This window comes from Hipposideros armiger, unplaced genomic scaffold (genome assembly GCF_001890085.2).
Source record: "Hipposideros armiger isolate ML-2016 unplaced genomic scaffold, ASM189008v1 scaffold_513, whole genome shotgun sequence".
NCBI lineage: Eukaryota > Metazoa > Chordata > Mammalia > Chiroptera > Hipposideridae > Hipposideros > Hipposideros armiger.
In genome coordinates, this window is record NW_017731863.1 from 514,477 (window position 1) to 541,057 (window position 26,581).

The 26,581-nt window shown below is 37.7% G+C and overlaps 2 protein-coding genes and 1 long non-coding RNA gene across 4 annotated transcripts in view; 1 reads left to right on the forward strand and 2 right to left on the reverse strand.

Annotated features, from left to right (window-relative positions):
• Positions 1–422: 422 nt before the first annotated feature.
• Positions 423–3,754, reverse strand: LOC109396310 (uncharacterized). The gene is made up of 2 exons (XR_002126828.1): positions 3,665–3,754; positions 423–3,518 (listed from the first exon to the last, which is right to left on the reverse strand). It is a non-coding gene; the product is annotated as an uncharacterized LOC109396310 (long non-coding RNA).
• On the forward strand, positions 3,514–12,556 carry MANSC4 (MANSC domain containing 4). Of its 2 annotated transcripts, XM_019668027.1 has the most exons (4): positions 3,514–3,959; positions 6,492–6,626; positions 9,972–10,665; positions 11,876–11,890. In XM_019668027.1, the coding sequence occupies exons 1-3, from the start codon at positions 3,731–3,733 to the stop codon at positions 10,616–10,618; spliced, it is 1,011 nt and encodes a 336-aa protein (XP_019523572.1). In that variant the 5' UTR covers positions 3,514–3,730; the 3' UTR covers positions 10,619–10,665; positions 11,876–11,890. The 2 variants fall into 2 exon arrangements, with proteins under 2 accessions (XP_019523572.1, XP_019523571.1); XM_019668026.1 differs by having other exon boundaries at positions 9,972–12,556.
• A 1,252-nt stretch (positions 12,557–13,808) lies between these two features.
• Positions 13,809–26,581, reverse strand: part of MRPS35 (mitochondrial ribosomal protein S35) — a 38,429-nt gene continuing 25,656 nt past the window's right edge. The window contains exon 5 of the mRNA XM_019668018.1: positions 13,809–14,952. Coding sequence (XP_019523563.1) covers positions 14,683–14,952 — 270 coding nt within the window. The 3' untranslated portion in view covers positions 13,809–14,682. The remainder of the gene's footprint in view (positions 14,953–26,581) is intronic.

Sequence of the window (26,581 nt, forward strand, 5' to 3'; positions counted from 1 at the left end):
ATAACGACATTTAGGATTAGAAGCATCTTAAAAGATCAAATTATTTTAACTACACAGAACTTTCTTTTAAGCTAAAAATGCACTCAGAGCAATATAAACTCCTTTATGTATAAAAGGCCTAAAATATTATTTCCAAGCTTCATGAAAATACCGCATATATGTAACTGGAGGCATCATTTTATAGATCTGTTATTGACTGATCATTGAATCATAAAGATTGACCTTTATGGTAATTATGATTCACTTTAAGCATTTTATATCATGATCTGTTTTACAGAAAACTAAAGTAACAGTCAAACACAGAGTTAGGCTATTTAAGATTTTATGAAAAATATACCTTTGACCTAGGATAGAAAAAACCTAAGTACACAATGTTTATCACAATGTTGCTTTGAATAATAAAAAAAATGGAAAACATAATATATAATAATAGTAGTTAACATTTAATGTTTATTATATGCCAGAACTGTTGTATTTTTATACTATTTCACAGCTGAAGAAGCTGAGGTGCAGAGTACATTTTGGTACATATGTAGAATTAAATACCACAGAGCTATTACAACTTTTGATGTAGAGAAGTTTCTTTGGAGACACTGAAAAATATAGCTTCATACTTTATTTTTTTTAAAAAAACAGGTTCTGAGATAGTATGAATCCATTTATGTCATGTATCTATTTTTTAGAGATGTGTAGAAGGATGCTTACCAAAATGTTAAAATTGTAAGATCTTGAATAGTTTTTACTTCTTTCTGTACTTTTCTATATGGTTTGGATTTTTTAAATGAATGTATATCAATTTAGTAAAAGCAAAAGATTTTAGGAATATTAAAGACATATTTAAATTTCTCAGGCCCCATTTCTTTAAAACAATTTCCATCAATTTTACCAACTGATGAAAATGTTAAGTAAATAATACAATTCACATTTTTAAAATAACGATGAAATACTGATTGTTTTACAATGTCTTTTGAATTGAGTCAACCTATGCTATTACGTCACATCCACTTAAAAATTACCTTTATTTCTTAATCCCTCTAATATTCCTAAAATAACTTTTTAGTTGTTTTTTAACAAACAATACCAAAATTTCTTTTCACTAAAGCACATGGGACAATTTACATGAGTTAAAAGTAACATGGTTTTTAGAATGGCTCTATGTAATTCAAGTTGAATGTCTCCATGTAGGCAAAACTTCCATTTATTTCAGCTGCTTATATCAATGTTTTCTAAACATCTTAGAAAATTACCCGGGGCACTTAGAAAAATAAGAATTCTGCTTCCCAAACCAAAGCTACTGAAGCAAGATTTTGGGAAAGATGAGTGGTTTTTCAAGTAGAAATCTAATTTTTGAACCCCTCTGAAGACTGCCCAATTGGAAATAAGTACAATATATCACTGCATTGCTGTAGTGCAATGATTCTGGATATTTGATACAATTTGTACAAAAGCTATTTAGCAAATGTTTTATTCAGAGTTGTAGTTGCTTTCTGGGTTCTGCAATTGCATCTCACAGACACGTTTTGAGATGCTTTGGGGCCCACATCTCAGTCCGTTGTATGTTCCTCCCTATGCCCCTGTAGTCCAGTTTCTGTCTCCTTTTCAAAATACCTGGCTTCAAGAAGTTCCTCATTTCCATGAGACTCCGTGTTTAAGCAATCACCAAAAAAAGATTGTTTTAAAATTTTTGAAGCATGCTTTTACATTGGAATTTGTAGATTCTTTAAAATGCAGCTTTGACCTTCACTTGAACATCATTTGATAGCAAAAGGATTAAACAATTGTGGATTGTTCCATTAGCCCTGCAGGGAACGTGAGAGCTTTGAGGAATTATATATCACACAAAAGGAACTACATTTAATGTGACTGAGAGATGTGGAGGTTAGAAGGTTAGAAAGTAGACTTTCCGGTTTTTGTCCCAGGGCATGAGCTGATCAAAATAGCTATGGAATCTCACAGAAAAACAGGGAGTAATTTTTTGTTCATCTGTCCCTTGTTTTGCCATTAGGAAACTTCTCTCTCCCCTCGGAACGTATGGCACAGTCACACGGTTTGCAGGTAAGCAACCGGAAAGTCCTTTCTATGAGTTCATTAGAATAAAGTATTTATCACTTTTAGTGTATTTTATGTGGCTTATGCCAGGTTAGGAGTTAATCCAGGATATACTTTTTGCTTGGAAGAAAGTGAAATGTTTTGTTTTCAAAGATATTCAGTCTTTTGATATTTTCCTCTTTATTATCAATTATTAATATTATATATTTCTAAACATTAAAAGATATGTGGTAATTAGGTTATTATTAGGAAACAGGTGAAGAGATGAAAGTTCAAAGAATGTTAACATTTTTGTGTCAAGTCCGAATGAGTTATTATTGTGTAAAAGGTATGAAATAAACACAGATCACAGGACAGAAAAAGTTAAAAAAAAAATGGTACTGTACATTATGCCCAAAGCTGAATGCCACTAATGCGTTGTATAAAAATGGATACAAAGAAACAACAGTTTAATACTTTGAACTAATTTGTCATCTTGGATATATTATGGGATATAAAACATACAATCTTTATGAAAGAAAGAGGCCATTTTCACTGTCTTTAATATCTTTTCAAATGTTCTGGCATTGCAGTTGAGGTAATTTTATTCATATTTAGAAATTTAAAACCATTTCACTATTTTCCTAATGCATGTTTCTTAGCAACTCCTGATTCAAGCATAGACACTATGCCTTTATCTATGTACTTCACAAAGCAGGCTCCTTTATAACTTCCAAGCATGAATTTCAGAAAACAGATTAGACAACCCTCAAGTTGAACTTCTTCACAATGTTCTCTGTGAATTACTCTTTTTATTCTTGATTGAACAATATACACCTTAGTGGGTGTTGTATTCTACTACATTATGAGGCTGGTTTTTGGGTTTTTTTGCTGAATCTTTAGTCTTCTTTTAAGAAAGCTGTGGTTGGCCTTGGCAAAAAAATGCACAGCCCTGAGAAGTGACCAGGATCCATATTCAATGTGATTTTCAAAATCACAACAAAATTAAAATTAAAAATTTTTATTTCATTTTCAGTTTTCATTGACTTTCAAGATTTATTTTTCTTAGTAAAAACAAAAATTTTAAACCAGTGCATAAACTGGTTTTCTAGTGAACCTGAATACTAGAAGTTAAATTCAAAAAAAGAAGAGCGATAATAAAAAAAAAATATCTGTAGTCACAAGTTCCTTGCAAACCACACAGAAGTGCCCTCACAAAACGACTTCTTGTTTCTGGTGAAATGAATCCTTCCTTTATCTGACGTCAAGTGACTAAACTATTGTTTTCCTCAGAAAGACTTTTAGTTAGGATTTCCACTTGTCTTTATATTTACTTAGTAAAAGGTGTTTGTGACTATTCACTTTCAGAGAAAGAAGAAAAACAGAGGAGAGAGTCTATGTCTTCAAGAGGCTAAGGGACAGAGTATTGAAATGGCCTGGAAAGTGTTCAGAATTAATGCCAGCAAGTCAAATCTTCACCTGAGGCTCAACTGGGAAGAAACAAAAGAAAAATCAATATGCAGTCAAAGAGCAGCCTGGGTTTTCTAGAAGGTGACCCCCTCTCCCCCCGCCCCCAGAAGCATCCCAAGGACGAGCTCCCTTAGCAACAGCCCCGAAGTTCCAGAAACTGTCCTACCCCTGATAGTCAGCTCCAGCTTGAGTGTGGAAATCAGACTTCTTGCCGAGTCTTCTTACCAGAGAAATGCATGTGGCAGTGGTGACAGCAGCAGTGATCATGCTTCTTAGCATGGGCTGGACCTCGGACTCGCTTTGCTCGCCCACCATATTTTATAGAGACTGCTGGATCCGTCGCTTCCCAGGTCTTCTCATTGACCTGGAGGAGTCGCAGAAGATGGGAGCTCAGTTCTTGAAGTACTATTCTGAAAGCACTGGCCAGAAATGCAGTAGGAGCTGCTGTCTTAGGAAGGACGGTAAGTATTAATAATATGCAAATCTAGTAATGGCCCAAAATGCTACGAAAACTACAGGTAACAGAATCCTTTCTTCTTCACTAAAGTGTTAAATGAAAATGTTTCCTCAAGCGTTAACTATAATTCTTATAGCCCAAAACATATTTTACTTTAAAAATCTTTCTAATTTCCTTTTTGAAATTATTTGGTTACATTGTTATCATTTCAAATTTTTGAAATGTGCATTGAACAGGAATTTAGATTGTGATTCATATTTTGAAAAAAATAGGCAGATATATGTCAAATATCAAAAGAAAAGGAAGGAAAGGAGAGGGAGAGGGAGAGGGAGAGGGAGAAAGGGAGAGAGGGAGAGAGAAATATATTAATTTCCAAATTATCCTAACAGATTTTTTTCGGTCTGAAATCCAGAATGACTGTTTAATATCATCCATATAATAAGACCAAAGCCTATACTTAAGAAAATATTTCATTGTTACAGAATTTCAAGTTACAATTGTGTAAAGACTGCTTTCATTTTTCCAACATTTTAAAGCTGTTTGGAAAGAAACAACAAAAGCAACACAATACTTTAAAATAATTCTCTTGGTTGTTCCACAGTTTTTTTTCTGTGGTTTGATTCGAACTTATTAATTGCCAATGCCTCCTACCCAATTATGTATGTAAGGTTTCTGGGATGCCAATTGGAGCTACTTAGAGAGTCCAAACTGACTATAAAAGACCAAAATATGAGAAGCTGTAACAGGCTTCAAAAGTTAATCAGGCACAGAAAAAAGCAATTAATATATTAAAGGGAAATCTTTTTGGAAACGTAGCCTACCCAGATTTTCACCTTAGATATGTTTCTAATTCCTGGAAACCTTCATTAAGAGGAGGTGGGGGAGGGGCAGTACCTTTTCTGCATTTTCTCCTGGCATCAATTTACCTCACTCTCAACACCAGGGAAGCTGTGGCCTTCGGACTTTCAGGATTCTATAAGCATCCTGTAGAGATGCACGATTTTAGAACCCCTGTAGCTTCCAAGTTGTGACTTTCTTTCTCCAAAATAAAGGACCCAACTACACATCTCAGTTTTTAGCTGGAAGTCAGAACTTAAAAATGCCACAGTAGCTAACCTGCTCAGAGCTGGGACTCTGAAATGTACACAAGGAGGAATGTAAGACATCTTCAGACATTGTTCCCTACAGCATCCCTTTGTTACCAGAAATTTAATGTCAAAATTTGAATATTTTTTATTCCTTTCCCTTAAACTTCACAGCACAGTCCTCAGGGAATGTATTTGTAACCTATAAGGTATTTGCAATGTATTAATGACTTTTGTCCTGTTCTTTCTACTAGAAAAATAAAGAGTGCAGAAACACGGGGTGTCCCAGAAGTAATGGGGGTCATGCAACTCCCCACAGCTAACCTTACACAGAAGCAGTGGAGGTTCTGCCAATAGCAATTCCACAGCCACTTTAGGCACACTCTGAAGTCTGGTAATCATACGTGTGCACTCTGTAATCTTATTTTATTAAAGAAGTTGATGCCTTTTGGCCAATGGATATTTCCCATCACATGGTTCCTACTACACTGCAGGAGGAGGAAAGTATGTGTTGCACTTTAGCGAGGATGGATTTAAGGGCTGCATTCAACAAATCTAACATGGCTTCCCAGAGATAACATGTTTTAAGGAGCAAACTTGCTTAGAAAAAGGGACACAGCATCAGTAAGTGGTGTACCCCTACCCACTAGAATTCCAAATGCTAACATCCTTGTTAATTCACTCCTTTCCTCTTTTAATGACAGTGATTAGGCTTTTCACTGGATGTGGTTCTGCATCATGGGGCCAGTGCACACCTGCCATCAGTCAGGGTCAAGGCCTGCAACCTTCCCACCATCTGGCCTCTCCCAGTTATGCGGTCGTTACTGTGTTTGCCTTCCTGTTACTCCCTCTCTTGCTACAGTATTTGTCCCTTTATTTTCCTGTTTCTTTCTCTGGTGAAGTCTATTGGGTTGTCAGAAAAGTCATGACGTATTTTTGCAATGAAAAACATAGAAAACATACATCATGACTTTTCCGACAACCCAATAGTACTTTAGCATTCTGAGTGAGCAACGCACCTAGAAATCTGAGAATATATACATCATTCATATATATATACGTTTATATATATATATACATATAAATATACGTTTACATATATATATATAAACTTAGATATATATATATGAACATATATATATAAACTTAGATAAACTTCTCCCCAGAGGTTTCTGTAGCCAATTTAATTTTATGAACAACAAATACTGGGATTGGGAAATGATTCTAGGTACTTCTGTGTGGAATGGAATGTATGAAATATTACTTAGAGGAAATAAGTCTTTTCTTTTAAAAGGGTGGTTATTATAGTTCATAATGTCTCTAAAGGTCTGACTGCAGCTCTGCCGTGTACTGTTAATCCAGTGTCCTTGTAAGAAGCATGTTATCGGAGCTCATCGAACGGGCAGAAATCAGAAACACCTGCAGATGCACTTTGCTTGTTTTCCTTTCAGTGGCCTGTAACTTGGCTGTCTTCTACCATGATCCTCTTCATGACAATGTCAACTGCCTCCATGTTCACTGCCCAACACTGGAAAGCTGCATATTAGAGCCTGGACCCAGTGCCGTTTTATACAACATAACGGATGGTAACAATTTAGTGTTTTGTTTCTATTTTGAAGACTGTTGGTCATATTCTAGTAGAGGCATATAACCTAGAAACTGGCTGGCAATAGCCAAGTATGAATATCTAAATCATTATTTCCCAGCGAGCTTTGTCTGGGCACCCAGGGCAGAAAACTAAAAGGAAGCTCCCTTTAGTTTGACATGCTCGCCAATTATCAGTTCAGCAATGATGTGTTCATTCCAAACGATAACAAATCATGTGATTGAACAAGAGCTGAAGCATTGTATTTCATTTATCACAAGTGCTCTAAGCAAGAGCCAGACTAGGCATTTCTACTGAGAACACCACTGAGGAATAATAAAAAAGCTAAATGGCAGTTTGGGGAGCCACTGACACTGCATACACAGAGTCTACAAGAGGGGACGTCAGGGACAGGGCAATCCACCACTCACTGACAGACACAGCGTATCGTCAGTCCCAAAATAACAAGTGTATTTCATTTTAGAAAAATACAAATTTACTTGCCTTTGCCCATGTATATAATCTCAGGGTAAAAATTAGTTAGCATGAAAGAATAGGTTTTTATTGTCAAAACACAAAGGAGGTAAATTTCTTTATCGACTTGTACTTATGGAACACCCAATGCTACAAACTGGGCTCAGAATCGCAGAAATTTGCAGCATATCTCTAACTTCAAGTTCCTTATAATCTAGTTCATAGGACATGTCTTACAATTAATGTAAGACATATAATGAAATACAATAATGTGTGATACTGCCTCAAGTACAAAGGCACAAAAGAAGGGGCGATGAAAGCAAGCTAGATAATCCCGAGAAGGCTTTGGGAGTTCTGCGTCACACCACAGGACAGTAAGAAAACTGGTCTTCCTACAGTAAGGGCACATTTGGGGCTGCAGTGAAAATATGGGTAAGATAGGGTAGGCCAGATAACAAAAAGGCTTTGGACAGAGTAGAGTTAGGAACCACAAAGGTATTTAATGATAAAATGCCATCACTAAAGTGATGTGTCTGGTTATCTTAATCTAGGAAAATTATATACAGGATGCAGGTTAGAAAATCTAGTCAGGGAGGCATTAGATCTGGACAAGGTCATGGGAGTTACAACGAAGAGGAGGGCTGGTTACCAGCATATTGGGAAGGGACTGGATAGCACTTAGTTACTTTTTAGATAAAGAAGAGAGGAATCAAACATCACTTGGCAGTACAGATTCCACCATGGGTGATGAAAGAATGGTGACGCTACTGATTAAGACAAAGAGGCAGACAAAATGATTTTGGCTTTGGAAATGTTTGGTGATGACATGAGACGTCTAGGTGGGAACCTCCATTAGAACACAAGAGAAATGAGATCAGAGCTCAAGAAAAAGGAAAAAACTAGTGATGTGGATTTCATTGTCATCAATGTAGTGGTTACATTTGATGAGAATAATCTATTGGGTGGGAGTGGGTGTGAGATAAAGACAAAATAGAGCCGAAGACCAAGAACAAAAGATTGTGGAAACTGTACAATCAAGAAGAGAACCAACAAAAAAAAAGGAAAAAAATGAGAGGCAGGCAGTCCAAGGTCCACGGAGTCATGGGAGAAGAATTTCAAAAAGAGGGTGGCCAGCATATTCAAGGACAAGAGAGAAGCCAAAGCAATGAGACACAAGTGATCAGGAAATAAGGAAACTACTGATTATCTCAGAAGCAGAATTTTGACAGAAGAGTGAGTATGGAAACAAGAAGTCATTCGAAGGCAAAAAAAAAAAAAAGTCAGAAAGGAAATGAAGGCAATAGATGTTGGTATGTTTGAAGAGAGAGAGAAAGAGAAGGAGAAGGAGAAGAAGGAGGAAGAAGAAGGAAGGAAGAAGGAAAGAGAGAGAGAGAGAGAGAGAGAGAGAGAAAGGAAAGAAAGAAAAAGAAAGGAAGGAAGGAAGGAAGAAAGAAAGGAAGGAAGGAGGGAAGGAAGGAAGAGAAAGAAAGAAAGAAGAGGGGCCAGCAGAGTGGCGCGTTGGTTAAGAGCTGGCTTGGGACACCAGCTCTGAGCAGCAGGGCCCCAGTTCGGATCCCACATATGAGGGCCAGTGACACTGCCCTCTATAGCTAAGATGCTGAACAACAGCTCAACCTGGAGCTGGGCTGCCATGAGTCGCCGGCGACAGCGTAGGCTGCAGCCCCTGCTGCAGTGGGCTGCCATGGGCTACTGTGTGTGGCCAGCAGCCAGTGTGAGCTGCCAAGAGCCGCTGTGAGCAGCCATCCAGAGGCCGGCGACCAATCTGCCTCGCCCAGAAAGAGCGCAATGATGGTGCCAACTTGGGCCAGTGAAGCAACGTCCTCCACAACTAGATTGAAGAACAAAACGACAGCAACTTGTCTGTTCCCCTTCCCCCAATTCCCCAGCGCTGTTCCCCTCCACCAATTCCCCAATAAAAAAAAGAAAGAAAGAAGAGAGAACAGTGATCACTATCAGGGACCAAGGGAAAGCTGCTGAGTTTTTTCTTCCCCTTTAAAGAAAAAGCAATATGTGCACATATTCTGAAATCAAAGGGAAAGAAGTTAGTTTAAATGTTGTAAATATTTTTTAGGGGGCCAGATGGACTCATGTCTTGTTAGGGAGACCACTTCACAGTCGGTGTAGAGGCCTGACCACCGCATTGTATTTCTGAAGCTGATGTTGAATATATTGTATGTCAACTATAATTATATATACATATAGTCATGGGACATGGAGTAGAGAGTGGGGAATGGAGTCAATGGAATTGTAATAGCTAAGTATGATATCGGGGATGGGGGGGCAGTGGGTGGGGGAGGAGGGTTGTTTCTGTGTGAAAGGTGAAAAGGATAACTATTGCATTGTTCTGTACACCTGAAACTAACAATAATTAAATAAATGAATGAATGAATGAATGAATAAATAAATAAATCTAAAAAAAAAGACGTTAGTTTACAAGAAGAGAGAAAATACTAAAGAAAAAGTCAAGACCCTCAGGCACTGGAAAGGGATAAGATTTAGGGCTTTGCTCTCATGATTTTGAATACAGTCACACTGCTCAGGCCCTATTTTGTTTAATTTTATCTCAAATGGTTATTGTTTCTATAGCTCTTGCACTAACATTCACTATTGTTGCTCAAAAGCCCTGACACAAAGTATTCTCCACTATGTAGCCAAAATTTATTCATAACAGTGTTCTAGAAAGTTAGATAAATTCAAATGTGGCCAGTATCTTTCTAAGCTTTTCAGAAGTATGCGATGGTAGAACTTGAAATTAGCTTAGTTCAAAAACTCATAGCAGCAAAGCCCAAACTGTACTTTATGGTCCTCTCTTTTAAATAAAAAATAAAATGAATGATGCCTTATCTTTCAGGTGTAGATCCAGATTTGCTGGTTTTTGGACAATCGCCTCCCACATACGAGTATCAAAATACCCGCTCTTCACCTAATAGATGGGACAGACTAAGGAATCTAAAACCTATGAATTTGGATAAACAACAAACGACCATGATAAACCAAATGCTACTGTCAGTAGAGGCTCCATCATCAGCCACACATCAAGATTTGGTGGTAAACACAAGCAACACCAGGTATTCCAAAGAATTAACCACAGGTTCTTGGGCAAGATTCATTTCCCTGAATGGTTCCATGACCACAAAGGTAAATAAGGAGTCATCCAGTACTGGTTTCAGTAATCCAGATAACAAGACCATTTCTCCTTTCTTTATGCCCACAGACACAAAGCTTTCTCATATGCCAATTCCATCCCAACTCAACAGCAGCAAACAATTACTGAACAAAACCAAAGGGTACAACAGCCGAAACCACACATCTGAGAACGAAGACGCGACACCAGATGGGGCATCTGTGACTTCAAAGCCGTGGTTGGTTCCTGTGGCCCTCGGCACCTCTGTCATCTTTCTTTGCTGTTGTACAGTCATCCTGGCATCTGGATGCTGTCGAAAGAAGCAAGGCCAGTATAAACCAAGACAGAGAAAGTTAGGATCCAGGCAAATTTAAAAACATAACATTCGGAAGAACTCTTCATAGTAAAAGTTGTAGAGATTGTAAGCTTTCAAAGAGTATCACTTTTAGTTTTCTGTAAGACAAGGGCAGTTTGGTAAAAACAAATAATTGCACAGGATGCCCACTCCTACCAATCTCTAAAAAAGGCTAATGCTTGATAAACCTAACTGCTTTTTTAATTACCCCCATTTTTTTGAAGTGCACCGTTTGCCAAAGTTCCAAAATTCTGACCTCCCTCTGCGGTTATGTAGCAATCATGTGAAAGATATAGTTCTGAGTGCTGCCCGTGCATTTCCTCATTGAATCCTTACAATTCTGTTAGGTATACTATTATCAACCATTATACTATTAGCCACTATACTATTAACCACTATACTATCATGTCATACAGATGAGGGAACTGAGGAGAAGAGACACTAAGAATCTTGCCTGAAGTCACACAGCTGGCTAGTAAGTAGTGAAGCCAGGACTTAAAGACAACATGGTTCAAAAGTCCATGCTCAAAATCACAGTTAGACTAAAAGCCTCCATTTTCCCAAGAAGCATGGAAAAAAGATACAGGGAAAAAAGGATACTAACCCAGAAGCAAATGCTTCCTGATTTTTATATAGTTTTCTATGTTCAATTGATTAATCCTTCTCAATCCTAATTTATCATCATTTTTAAAGATGACATGCCTTTCAATAATTATGGCGCTGAGCTCTTTCAGTTTTATGTTGACGTCTGTTGAATCAAGCTTGGGAGTTGCCCTTTACATCCCGCCCTTGTATACATTGTATTCCCAGGTAAAAATACTAGCTCTAGGTATTTCATTCAGCTCTATCCATTGCTTACACCAGATGTAACCCCCTCAATCTTACACTCAGACTCATAAATGTTGAGAACTGTGATTCAAGTGTCTAATGATCTTAAACTTTAGCCCCTTAATCTCTTCTGTGAAACTCTTTTTAATGTGAGAACAGATATTAAGACAGCTATAAGCATACAGAATATATGAGGAAATCTTACTACAAGATTAATAAAATAGTACTTCCCTCAGAACATTAACCACAAATAAAAGTCTGAATTAAAAAAGTTAATTTACCTTAACTATTTATAATAATATCATAAATTTTATCAATTTGCTTCCTAAGGCATTTGGAAAAAAGCCCATGCTAATTAGGGGGTATTGTTTTGTAGAAATGACCATAATTTGGAGAAAATGTATTTACCTTTGTAAGAAAACAAATGTGTTCCCCTTCTCTTCTTCAGCCCCTACCTTTTGACCATCTAAGTAAACTTAGGCTGGAGAGGCAACCAGACCAGTCAGCCAAGAAGCGAAAACAACTGCGCGCACAAACACGAACTTGAATGGAAGCCAAAGGGACCAAAGAGAACTTCTGAATAGAATTTAAAACTTTACAAAACAGATATCAGGGACCAGTCAACAATTCCTAAGGCTAAGGTTGTTACACCCGTTTGGGAAAAATAACTGATACTGAAATCTCTCCTACTTTGTAGCTAGCCAGATCTTTTTTTAAATAAAAAAGGTCTCTAACTGTCCTGTATTATGAAATACTTACCAATATTGAAAAGAAAATACACAAAGAACTAAAACACCCTATAAATAAGAAAGTGGGTTTATTTATTTGCCTGTGTTTTAGCAACTTCGGAGCTATGTTACTTAACAGTCTGAAGGCAGAAGAGACTGTATAGCAAGAGAGTCCCCTAAAATCCTCATTATAAGGATAAATATGATAATATTCACTGTATATACTGGATCAATTAACAGTGTAAAGGACAAGGACCTAATTAATGACAAATAGTTTATTGCTAAAATTACAGGGACCACCACTATTACCTTGAGGGTAGTTTTGTATCCATCCAAATGGCTCTAAGGCAGCGGTTCTCAACCTTTCACAGGGGTCGCCTAAGACCATCGGAAAACACATATTTTCGATGGTCTTAGGAACCGAGACACCGCTCCTCTATCCGTCTCCAGGCCCACATGCAGATACGCCCACATATGCGTACCCAGTGACCCCTGTGAAAGGGTCGTTCGACCCCCAAAGGGGTCGCGCCCCACAGGTTGAGAACCGCTGCTCTAAGGCTTCCGTTAGGAGTCAAGCCGCGGCCTGAGCGCCTTCAGCTCAGCTGCCCAGATTCGGCCAAACTGCAAAGGTTAAAGGGCAGTCCTGTGTAAGACCACCCTCACTTCTGACACCAACTGTTAAGTTCAGGGTGGGTAGGCGGTCCCCAGACCACCTTCAGGTTTAATTTACCAGAATTTGCAGAGCTCGATGAGAGCTGTTATACTCACGGTTGCGGTTTCTTACCGGGACAGTATGCGCATTAAAATGTCATGGGAAGAATTGCATAGGATGGAGTCCAGGAAGGTTCCAAACTCCGAGCTTCTGGTGTCCTCTTCCCCTGGAGGCAGGACCCATTGCTCTCCCAGTACTAGTGTGTGGCAGTATGCCTAGAGTATGGCCAACCAGTTAAGCTTGCCTGAGCCTCAGTATTTAAAGTTTTTATTGAGGCTCCATAACATAGGTTGATCTCAGCTGCCAGGTGGACTGATTTAGCAGATGACTCAAAGCCCCCACCCTAAATCACGTGGCTGGTTTTTCTGGCATGTCTAAGACTATCAGATGTGGCCAACCCCACCCTAAAATCCACTGTGACCAGCTCAGCCCTAGACAAAGATACTTCTGTGATGTATGATACAGATTACATCCCAGAAGCCGAGGGAAGGGGCCAGGCCTTAGGGAAAGGTCAAATTCTTCACACATCATTACTCCCTCTGCTTGCATCTGCACTGTATTATTACTATGGGATGGATGACTCTAGTCTACCACCTCTTCACATGCTCCTTCAAAACGGTTCCTTCTTCAATCCTGTTTCCACATTGGAGTTTTCCTTTACTCTATATAAGTCTCTAAAAATAGAACATTTCAATGCACTTATGTATGCTTTAAACCTGATATAAAAATTTGGTTTTATCTACTTTGCTTTTCATTCCCTATTTCCAGCCAATGAAAACAACATACCTCTCTCGATTTTGTGCTCAAGGTCCTACTCTTGTCCTTTCTAACCTAATAGACTCTGCCTTGATAACACCAAATTTATATAAATCTTTGGGCAACTGTTTTGCAATTCCTTTTGGCTTTATGTTCTCTGTCAGGCAAAATAAACCTTAGGCAAATAACAATCTCAGTAATTCCTTTATTTTGATTTTAAATTAATCACTTGTGGACAACTTTGGAAGTGGTGAGAAATGACTTACAGATAAACTTAAAAATACTGAACTGACAGCTAAATAAATAGAATGTTTCTTAGGGCAGTCCTCATTTTGTCATTTACTCCAATTAAACTCAAAGTCCTTACACCTCATGTCTTTCCCAAGCTGTGGAAGCTCTAACTGGGGAAACGAGAGATGAATACCAGTTACTGTAATCTCCATTTCCCTCTTTCTGCAAGTTTGGGTTTGGAGAAATAAGCCTTCGAAAACAGAAAGTAGGATACTGCACAGAGTTGAATCAATACAAAGTGACCCCAAAATAGAGGGACAGAACCAACTTTTTAGGTTAGAAAATACTCCCAACGACCTGCTTCTAAACAGAATTGGCCTCTGTGAAAATGCACTGGGTAGCCAGCAGTTATATAAACAAAACACTGAACAGGGAACTGGGTTCTAGTCCTAGCTTCCCAAATAACCAAAATCATAATTCAAAAGCAACCAATAAGTGCTAGTTGGTAGGAAAGCAAATGTAGCAGGTGACACAATAACTACAAATATATATATATATATATATAATATGTATTATATATAAAGTTGTTATGGCAGAAATAAAATCAAAACACTTCAGACCAGAACAAATCAGAGATCTGATTAGCCTAATTGCCCAGTCTATAAATAAGGAAATTTGTGAATAATCACTGCTATTGTGCATTGGTATGAAAGGAATTTTAACTCTGAAGTAAAACAATGGCTTTTTTTTTAACATTTTCAACTTTATATCAAATTAGATAATTACATATAGATCATAAAATTAATCAATCAGATTTTTCTACATAATTTATGTCAGATTTAATAGTCTCTTCACTGATTCTTTGTACTGAGCAAGAGTATTTTCATTGTCCCCCTCATTCTTAAGACTAACTACAGACTTTTTGTAATCTTCCACTTCTTTAGTACCAAGGAGCTCTTCTTTATTTACTTCCAGATTTTTGTCTGCGGCTTTAATTTTGAGAAGTGTTTCCAGGATATTTTTTTCTGAGGAGCTATTTTTCCATATATACTCTTCCATGTCTTCTTCCGTCTTATTTTTCTCCCATTCTTCAGTTTTCTGAAAGGAAAAAAGTGGCCAGAATGAGTCTGGGCAGCAGGAGCAGCCACAAACACCCTTCTCCTTCCTTTCTCTCTGTAAAGAATTCCTTACAGAATTTGTCAATGACATGAAAAAGGTTAGGAAATCCTGCACTAAGGGATAATGTATATTTCCAGGAGAAAATTACTACTGTTCTAAACAGTCACTGGGAAGGGAAAGGAACTACGTACATTCTGAAAAAGTGTGGCTTCCTACTAACCCTATACAGATACAGTGCGGTGTTGGGCTTCAGCCGAGCTAAACAAAACTCATGTTTTCAACATAGTCTATCTTTAGGATCCAAATTCTACTGAATATAAATTCCAAGATAACGATAGTAACAATACCAATAAATTGCATACTTATTATATACAGTACCAGGTACCTCAAATGCTTATATTATTTCATATAATTCTTATTAAAATCTACTGGGTTAGATGTTAACATCCCTACAGATAAGAAAACTAAATATTATAGAAGTTAAACAGAGGGTCAGAGCCAGCTGGGAATGTTTCAGATTTCAGAATTTTTTGTATTGTAGAAAGTTAATGCATTGCTTATACCATACGTTTTGTAACACCTCCGAGAAGGTCTACGGCAGCACTCAAAGAGGTTACTATTTGATTTAGAATTTGATTAAGCCTCTAGATCCAATGATCAATTTAAAAAAATCATACTATAATACAATCAAGTAAAATTCAAATGGTGGGAAAGCCTACAGAAAAAACAAACAAACCAGGATTTCTTAAACAAATAAATTGTAAAAAAACAGCTCCACAGACAAAGCTCCTTTTCGGTGTGTGACTGCTATGGGGCACCCTTTCAAAAAACAATTACTGAGAACCCACTATGTGTTAGGCAGTACTAGGAGAAGCTGGTTTTCTCTAGTTAAAAACAAATGTTTTCATATCCAAATATTTTAGAAAAAAAAGTATATTTGCTTGTTCATATTACATATTTGTTGAAATTCCACTTCAGGTGAAATAAAGAACAGAGCTGGCTGAAACAAAATAACTCATTATTTAAATGTGATAATACGGATACTGGAACAAAATGAATTGAATTTATAAACTAATCATTTCATATGAGGCTATTAACTACTGATATGTTTTTGTGACTAAAAAAGTCTATTATAGAAAATTTCAAACATATACAAAAGTAAAAAGAATAGCGCTATGAATTCTCATGTACCCATTACCCATTTCAACAATCAACTCATGGCCAGTCTTGTTCCATATGTTCCTACCCACAGCTCCCTATTAGATTATTTTGAAGGAAATCTCTGACTTTATCATTTTTCCATAATATATTAGTAATTTTCCTTACAAATAAGGACTATTTTAAAAATCATAACCACAGTAACATTATTGTGGTATTTTGATTCACGAGCGCTTAACCTAGGTCAGTTCATGCATTCATGCATTCATTCCCTCACTCACTCACTCACATCAACTAGCAATCCCTGTGTGCAGATTACTGGCCCCGACAGTTGTTTCCCTGGTGTCGTCCTGCCCATCTGGCTACAGTTACTGGACAACGCCAGTAGAGTCTCTCCCTTAGAGTTTAAATCCAAAAAGAGAATTAAATTGAGTTTAATTTTTAGTTTTGTTGCTTTGTTCCCCCTCTCCTCGCCTCTGCCTTTCCCCTACCCTGGGGTGACTAGTCCTGTCAATTCTTCCATAGTGAAGGTCATGCTTCTGACATATAAACTAAAGGAGGAGAGGAAATCAGTCTTCACAGAGAAAAGAATGAGTCAGTTGCCTGCAGAGTAACAGAGCCAGGGAATAAGACAGCCCTCATATTGTCTTAGTTCCTACTCCTGCCCGTCCCCAAGGTCTCGTAGGTCTCTGCCCATGTATCTTTTCTGCTTACGCTAGCTTGAGTGAGTTTCTATGACTCAGAGCAAGACGTTCTCAACTAATACAGGGTGCTCAGGAGAGAGACTTAGGATAGCAAGAGTGCAGAGTTGTCAGCATATACAAGATAATTTACATCACTGGGAGGATGCACAGAATGAGTGAAAAAGAGGGAAAGGGCAAAATCTGGGAAACAATTAAATGTAATTGATTTGGACTATAACATATGGCAGACATTTCTAGAAACATGACACACTCAGAAATTTTAGTTAAAATAGCTCAGTATTATTTGTAAATAAGCAGTATCTTTCCAAGATGTTACACTTAAAAATAACAATTTTGAAACAGATTTTTACATTTATGTGACTTTAAAAGGCCTCTTTGGAAGTTTCCTTTAAGAAAAAAAACACACAAAAAACATTTTTCTTAACTTCAATGTCTTTAAGCAAAAAGTTTATTGCCTCTAAAAAGAGGGGTTAATACTAAAGGGATAATTATCCAGAACTGAATTCTGATACAGTATCAGCAGGCTGCAGTTCAATATACATCTTCCACAGAAAAGATGGAAATTACTAAAAAGTAAAAGGAAAGAAAAACATCCATAATTCTACTACCCAAAGATAACCAAACGATACTAGAGACACTTGGTGCAGGTCCTTCTAAACCCATTTTTAAAAACATTAAATTTATTTACAATTTTGCATCGTAATTCATAATTCACTGTCAACATTTTAGCTTCTAAAACAACACACCAAGGATTGAAAGCGGACAGTTGGTTAAGAGTTTGTTTTTGAAGTGTAGTTGGAATATATTAATTTTAAAGTGTAAACAATAGCATAGTCAAATACTGGGGAGAGGGGCAAGTAAAAATACCATTGTAAGCTCAAACTAATGATCATTTGGGCCAAGGGTTTGATTGATTTGTAGATGCCTATTTTAATACATTAAATATTGCATCAAACATTAACTATAACTTCACCATTTAATTTATATAGGGGTGTATATAATAAATACACATACATAAACATATAGTCTCTCTTTCCTTCCCTGCTTACAAGGAGAGAACCTGCTGACGACAACCTGAGAGGCGGCAACCTTCCATTCCACATGATCCGACTGCCTTTTCCAAAGTTGGCTCAATATTTAGTCACTCACTCACTCACTCACTCACTCAATATTTACTGCCCAGCTACTGTGCCGGGCACTGTGCTGCCCTGAGCTGCCAGTCTAGTACGAGACTCGGAGTTGAGTAGAATCCAGTCAGATGAAGACTGTGGTCTCTCCCAGTAGAGGTAACAGCATCCAGAAAGGCCTTGTGGAAGAAAAGGGCTAGTACATTCGGGAAACTGAATGAAGGCCAAGGTGAGGCAAGTGCACGGCAGGAGTCTGAACAGCTATCAGAATGCTTACTATTCTAAGCCCCTTACATATATTAACTCATTTAACTTGCCAGCAACCCCACGAGGCAGTACTGTTACCATCTGTTTTACAGACCAGGAAACTGAAGCCCAGAGCAACTAAACAATGTGCCCCAAATCACATTGCTTGTTAGTGGGAGAACAACATAACTCAAGGACCACAGAGATATGGTAAAAAGAATATAAAAAGAACAAAAGAATAATTTAATTTGAACACATCATCTTTTTTCCCCTCGCAAGCATAAATTCAATATAAAGAAAAACACGTAATAGTTAATTCATGCAATGGTCAGTGTATTCTGATGTAACAGCAGGCAAAGAAGTATCTGTCCCACTAAACACACGAATTTGTCACCTTCTACCATCTTATTTGCAACTCCCATTGCCCAGGACATGGATCGAAGTAACATTCCACTTCTCATGATTACAAGTAAGGCATTGTGCTATATGAGGGAAAGCAGTTGAAACGTTAAAAAAACTAAGTTATTTGAAGAATCATAAATACAAAGAGGTAAATATCCATAAAGGATAAAAAGTTACTGCCAATTCTTTCAGTTGCCACAGGTAAATTTTTAACTTAACATGTCGAAGAATTCAATTCGATTCAGATTGTTTTTTTAAAAAAATTTACTGAATACGCCAGACATTGTACTAGATGCTGGGAATATAAAAATGAATAAAAGGTACAGTCCTTGTCCTCAGTGATCTCAGTCTAATGGAGCTAGGAAGACATGTATATAGGTAATAACCTCAAAAGTAATAAATGTTAACTAAAAGATGGAGGAGGAAAAGGATGGGCAGGAAACATCTAAGAGAGGTTACATTTGAGGTGTACTAAAGGATTCGTATGAATTTGCAAGGCTGTACTTTCAAAAAAGGATTATAAGCAAAGAGAACGGCATATGCAAAGTTATGAAAGAACACATTATGTTCATTGTGGCTGAGGTATAGGATATAGAACTTACATTTCCTGAGTAGCTAATAATGAGGTAGCAAAAGGCTGTGAACAGACAGGCTAAGGAGTTAAGATTTCATCCTAGGTAATAGGGAACCACTGAAGGGTTTTATGACACAACTGACTTATTTTTTAGAACAATTACTTTAACAGTAATATGGAAGATGGATGAGACTGGAAAATCAATAAGACTGTTACAGTTTTTCAGGTAAAAGACAATGAAGACCCATACTAGGGTAGCAGCAGTAGGAATAAAGAGAAAATAGTTTGAACACATATTTAAAGGCTAAAACTGAAAAGACCTGGGGCTTATTAGATATCAGGGGAGAAGGGGAGGTAAGCAGAGTATAACGCTCAGGTTCACAACTTCAGCCACTGGGTAGGGAAAAACATAAACTTTTCTTAAAAGTCTTTGAGCACATGGTAGGCTCTTGAATATCAGAAGAAAAACAAAGTCTTGCCTGACAGCAAAGAGACATGAGAAGTGCCAGCCAGCTTCATTGTATCATTATCTCACTCAAAAATCTAGAACAGCTGCCAACTGCCTACCATATGAACTCAAAAAAAATCTATGTATGTGTGATAGACAAATCCCTCCATTTTCTTGGCCTCGCATTCGAATTCCCATACTGCACCCTCAGCTCTGATACTAGATACATGTACAAAAACTGTCTTAAAAGTGATATAACATCCTTCTAACCAATTTCTTTATTAACAACATTCAAACATTGGGGAAATTATTCACAATCAGAGCTCAGCATCAGAATCACCTTTGGAGCCATTAAAATGCAACATGCCTGGGTCTTATTGCTAGAGCTTTTCATTCTATATGGTCCAAGCATGTGCAATTTAAAAAAAGCTTTCCAGGTGAGTCTGATGCAACCCCAGCTCTAAACAGGTTATGGAAATAGATAAATGTTGCTAAGTTTGAAAAAATAGCAAACTGGCAGCTAAAGTTCAGGTGTGATTTCATCTCTTTTATTTCATAATATTTTATAATAGAAGTCAAAGTTGAACAAAACTAAGTATTGTGATACCATGGAAAAGAAAGAGTATAAAACTTCGAAGTTGCAGTTCAGGCCTGATGTCTCCCACTAATAAACTGTTACTCGGGCAAAGTGCTTGATCTTTCCTCTAAGTGTTAATTTCTAAAGAAGACACTGTAACAGATCAATTTTACTGATTCCTGATCTTCAAGGTTAGCACAGATTTAAAATGGGTGGCCACACTAAATGCTTTTGTGTTTTAAAAAAAAGGCATACTATTTTAAAGCACTTTTAAAAAAATGAAACAACTCTCCCCCCACTCCCACGCTTTTTGGTTTCCTTTTGTATTTATTCAAGGTGATCATTTGCAGCAGCACAGAGGTAAAACAGAAAGTCAGAGACAGAGACACAGGTGACCCTCAGAGCAACACCACAGATCGACATTGAAAACAAGGCCAGATGTGCTAGTTGTCTGGAATCAAGTAAAAGGCTGCATTGCATGTAAGCACTCTTTACTGTTACAGGTCTACCATGAACGCTCAGGCTCATCATGGGAGTTCAATTAATGTGTTTAATTCGTTGTTTGTCTTAATAAACACTGTAATATTAGTTTTCATGCATAATTAATTTACATACAATTTTATGCATAAAACATTTCACGTTAAAGAGATGCATTTTGCTAGAAGTAGCCGATTATTTTCTAGAATACAAATTCTATTAACATTGACAAACATAAATTAGCATCATGAAACAAACTCGTAGAAGTAAACATTTGTGAAGACCTTCCAAAATAATGTAGAATTGGAATATTTTCTTTTAAATATTTGAAAAAATATATACTCAAAAACAAACCTGATCTACACATAACTCAAATCATACTATCCATGAAAATTATCTCAAACTATAGCAAAGATTTTTTTTCTTTTTTCATTAAATTTATTGGGTGACATTGGTTAATAACATTAGCAAAGGTATTTTCTTAAAAACTGAGCATAATTATTAATAATTTTATTAGTAGGTCATTAATAATATACACCAGTAAGCTAACTATTGCTAATGCCTAACGAGGATGATATATTTTATATTACTGAAAAAGGATTTTATTTGTTACTTTGCCAACATACTTACGAAGTTGAAAACCTACTTCAAAAGTCTATTTATGGGGCCAGCCGAGTGGCTCAGCTGGTTAAGAGCTCGCTCAAGAGGGCAAGCCCTGAGCAACAGGGTCGTCAGTTCGTTTTGCGGCCGGAGCTGAGCTGCCGCTGAGCTGCCAACAGGTGGCAGGATGGCTCAGCTAAAAAAAAAAAAAAAAAAAAAAAAAAAAAAAATATATATATATATATATATATATATATATATATATATATATATATGGCAGCCTTGCCGTGTTTCCCCCTATTCATCAAAAAGGAAACAAAAGAAAAGTCTATTTTTTATGGATATTCACAAGAATAATGTTTCAATAGCTGTTATTAAACTTTTAGTGTTCTTACCAAGCACTGACCTAGATACTCTGAAGAAAATATAATAAAATTCAGATCCATGCTAATAAGGGCCTTACGATTAGTTAGAAAGACAAAACATACATGGAACCACAAAAATATTCATGAAAAACAGTCCATGGAACATGAACTAATAAGACAAACTGTCAGTGCCTTAGTGACCAATACAAAAAATAAAATAGTATAACTTGCTATCTATGCAAAAGTCGGAGCTAGACAAAGAATGAGAGACTCAAATCTATCTAAGGCAGCGGTTCTCAACCTGTGGGTAGCGACCCTTTTGGGGGTCGAACGACCCTTTCACAGGGTTCGCCAGGTACTCATATGTGGGCGTATCTGCATGTGGGCCTGGAGACGGATAGAGGAGAAGTGTCTCGGTTCCTAAGACCATAGAAAATATGTGTTTTCCAATGGTCTTAGGTGACCCCTGTGAAAGGCTGAGAACCGCTGATCTAAGGGGTTAGTATCCAAAACATATAAAATACTCATGTAACTCAATAGCAAAAAAGCAAACCCAGCTAAAAAATGGGCAGAAAATCTGATCGGACATTTTTCCAAGGAAGATACACAGAGAGCCAACAGGTACCTGAAAAGATGCTCAACATCACTAATCATCAGGGAAATGCAAATAAAAACCACAATGAGATATCACCTCACACCTGTCAGAATGGCAATTATCGAAAAGACAAGAAATAACAAGTGTTGGTGGGATGTGGAGAAAGCAGAACCCTTGTACACTGTTTGGTGGGAATATAAATTGGTGCAGCCACTATGTAAATAGTACGGAGGTTCCTCCAAAATTTAAAAATGGAACTACCATATGACCCAGCAATTCTACTTCTGGGTATTTATCCGAAGGACGAAAACACTAGCTCAAAAAGATATCTGCCCCCCCACATTCATTGCAGCATTATTTACAATAGCCAAGACATAAACAACGTAAGTGTCCATCAATGGATAAATGAATAAAGAATGTGTGTGTGACACACACACACATATGCATGCAATGGAATATTATTCAGCCATAAAAAAAGAAGGAAATCCTGCCATTTGTGACAACATGGATGGACCTTGAGGGCATTATGCTAAGTGAAATAAGTAAGGAAAAGACAAATATTGTATGATCTCACTTATATGTGGAATCTAAATAACAACAAAACCCTCCAAAACCTGAATGCATAGAAACAGAGAACAGAATGGTGGTTGCCAGAAGCTGGGGGAAAAGGGTGGGCAAAATGGGTGAAGATGGTCAAAAGGTATAAACTTCCAGTTATGAAATAAATAAGTCATGGGGATGTAATGTAAAGCATGGTGGCTACGGTCAATAATACTGTATTATATATGTGAAAGTTGCTAAGAATGTATATCTTAAAGGTTTTCATCATAAGAAAAATTGTAACTACTCGTATGTGTAGTGATGGATGTTAACTTGATATATTGTGATCATTTCACAATATATACATATATCCAATCATTATGTTACACATCTGAAACTAATACAATATTATATGTCAATTATATCTCAATTAAAAAAAAAAGAGGCTCAAGCAGGTATCAATTAAAGCCTTGAAGAATATATAAGAAATATATCCGGGGCCCGCCAAGTGGCACATTGGTTAAGAGCTGGCTTGGGACGCCAGTTCTGAACAGCAGGCCCCGGTTCGGATCCCACACGAGGGCCAGTGACACTGCCCTCTACAGCTAAGATGGTGAACAACAGGTTGACCAGGAGCTGGGCTGCCATGAGTTGCCGGCGACGGTGTAAGCTGCAGCCTCTGCTGCAGTGGGCTACCATAAGCTACCATGTGTGGCCAACAGCGAGTGTGAGCGACCAGCAGCCGGTGTGAGCTGCCAAGAGCCGCTGTGAGCGGCCGTCTAGTGGCCGGCGACCGATCTGCCTCACCCGGGAAGAGTGCAATGATAATACCAACATGGGCCAGTGAAGCAACGTCCTCCACAACTAGACTGAAGAACAAAANGACCGATCTGCCTCACCCGGGAAGAGTGCAATGATAATACCAACATGGGCCAGTGAAGCAACGTCCTCCACAACTAGACTGAAGAACAAAAAGACAGCAATTTGTCTGTTCCCCTTCCTGGATTCCACAACGCTGTTCCCCTCCCCAAATTCCCCAATAAAATCTTAAAAAAAAAAAAAAGAAATATATCCGCAGACAAAAATAAAAAAGTAAATAGCAAATTACCGTATTTCCCCATGTATAAGACACACGCTTTATTGAAAAATTTGGGGTCTAAAAACTGGGTGCGTCTTATACAGTGGTTGTAGGTTTTTTACTTGCATTTCCCGCAAGTGATGAGGAGTTGTATGAATTTTATGATGAATAAAACTTGAGTTCAATAACTTTATGGAACACATTTTTTTCCAATTTCGGGTCCCAAAATTAAGGTGCGTCTTATACATGGGGAAATACAGTACACAACCTTTACAACACTTTTGAACATTCATTACTAAACCAACTAGTGAAGAGATGATGTTTTTCTCCTTATGTATTAACCTCCATATTCAACAACACCTAGCAAATAATAGGAAACCAGTAAACATCTGCCCATCAACCAATAAAAATTTCATTTTAATGAAGGCACACTTGATATTTGCCAAAAGGATGGTTTACTCTTTCATAAACACTGAAACAGTGAAAAAGGTGCCTTTTCAAACAATTAATAAAATGCTACATCAACCCAATGTTGCCCTCTGGAGACAAATCTACACTCTGTAAGTAAGCTATCCAACCTGCTTACAACCTGGCCCGGGTCTAGTCTTCCAGGTTCATCTCCTACCTCTGCCCTGTGAGTCTTACACGCTGGCCACAGCAAACTCGGCCTCTTCTGTGAACTCACAAGGCCTAGAGAAGCCTTCACCCACTTCTCTCACTGCACACTCCTACTCATCTTCCAAAACCAGTCACCACTTCTGTGACGCTTCCAGGGAGAATTAATCCTTGCCTGTGCCTCTCACAGCACTATGTTCCCACCTCTATTACCTAACGAAACCTTGAACAACGTGGGAGTTAGGGGCACTGAGACTCCCCACCCCTGTAGTCAAAAATCTGCATATAGCTTTGGACTCTTCATATATTATAACTATCAGTTCCTTCCAGAAATAAAGGTACCTAAAGATTAAAGCTCATTCATTTTGATAGTCCTACCAATACTTATCACTGTACCATGTACACAAAAACAAAATCACTGTTGAACGCAAAAAACAGTAAACAAAATAACAAACATCATTCAAGTGTTCTCTAATATAACCTGGTAATGTATGTGTATGTGAGCACACACAATCACAATGAACCCATAAACCAAATAGATTAAATAGTGATTATGGCTCTACAAAAGGATTCTTCATTTTTTATCAAATACTTGTAAAAAGGTCCCCTTTAAAAATGAACTGTTAGTGAGTGTAAAATTATCCAACTTAGAAGATTTTTTTTTTTTTTAATAGCTGAGCCATCCTGCCACCTGTTGGCAGCTCAGCAGCTGCTCAGCTCGGGCTGACTCGAACCGCTGTTGCTCAGAGCTCAAACTCTTGAGCGAGCTCTTAACCAACTGAGCCACTCAGCCGGCCCCTTAGAAGATTTTTTATATGACCTTTTCAGAACCACTTTATTATAAAGCTATATATATTTTTGATTAGCAATAAGACCACCATGAAATCCAAGTAAGATAGCCAAAAATTCAAATTTAGAAAAGCAGCCATTAGTACTTAAATATCAAAATCATCCAACAACCCTTGGACTTTGACTTCAGATCTGTGTGTTTTCTAAAGCGAGTGCTTTTTTTCTTTCCTCTAGTGTCTGTGTTTTAGTCTAGCTTTGGTGCAAGTCACTGCAAAATGTTTCATCTAATCATTTCCTAACCAAATCACTTGTCGAAGGTTTAAAGAATATCATGCAACAGTTAAAATTTAGGAAGTTTTGTTATTATCAGTTATGTCAGAATGTGATACATGTTCTAAAAATTTCAGTACAACAGGGCACAGATCTGACTACCTGTTTAGTCTCTGTCAAATTAAATGTAAACTGTATACAGAAACTGGGAATAAATGAATTTAAAATTTTAAGATTAATCTCTCTTCATTTGAGTATTAACAATATTAATAGCCGCCATTTACTGACAGCCTACTATTTGCCAGAGATTTCATGTAAATTCTCCCGATCCATCCAAAAACTGGGCCTCAGAGGTTAAACGTCTAACCAAGGCCACACAAGTAACAAGAAATGGGATTCAAATACAGGTCTATGTGGTTCCAAAGGTTAAACCTAAATTCACTCCTATTCTAACAATGTGTAATACTGGACCATTAAAACAAATTTCTACAAGTCTTTGTGGTTTTGTTTTTGTTTTTGTTTTTAAGATTTTATTGGGGAATTGGGCAAGGGGAACAGTGTTGGGGAATTGGGGAAGAGAAACAGCAAAGTTGTCCTTCAATCTTAGTTGTGGAGGGCGCAGGTAGCTCAGCTCCAAGTGCAGTCGCTATCCAGCCACCCACTGGCAGCTCAGCTCACGGTGCCATGTTCAATCTTAGTTGCAGGTGGGCGTAGCCCACCATTCCATGCAGAAGTCGAACCAGCAACCTTGTTGTTAGGAGCATGTGCTCTCACCAGCTGAGCCATACTGCCACCTGTTGGCAGCTCAGCAGCAACTCAGCTCAGGCTGCAGCTCACTGGCCCATGTGGGAATCAAACCAGCAACTCTGTTGCTCAGAGCTCACGCTCTTAACCAACTGAGCCACTCAGCCAGCCCCATTTCTCTGCTTTTTTGAACTGTGAAAGCATAAACGGTCTAATGTATATCTATCTGTCTCTTATTATCTTCCTAGCAATGCAATAATTCTTTGAAGCATTACTAAGCCACTACACCTGACGTCTAT

What these genes read in the sequence shown, in the direction of transcription:
- MANSC4 (XM_019668026.1), top strand. Translation starts at nt 3,731, where the DNA reads ATGCATGTGGCAGTGGTGACAGCAGCAGTGATCATGCTTCTTAGCATG. An exon ending in CTGCTGTCTTAGGAAGGACG is followed by an intron (nt 3,960 to 6,491) that starts GTAAGTATTAAT and finishes TTTTCCTTTCAG; the next exon opens with TGGCCTGTAACTTGGCTGTC. An exon ending in TTTATACAACATAACGGATG is followed by an intron (nt 6,627 to 9,971) that starts GTAACAATTTAG and finishes CTTATCTTTCAG; the next exon opens with GTGTAGATCCAGATTTGCTG.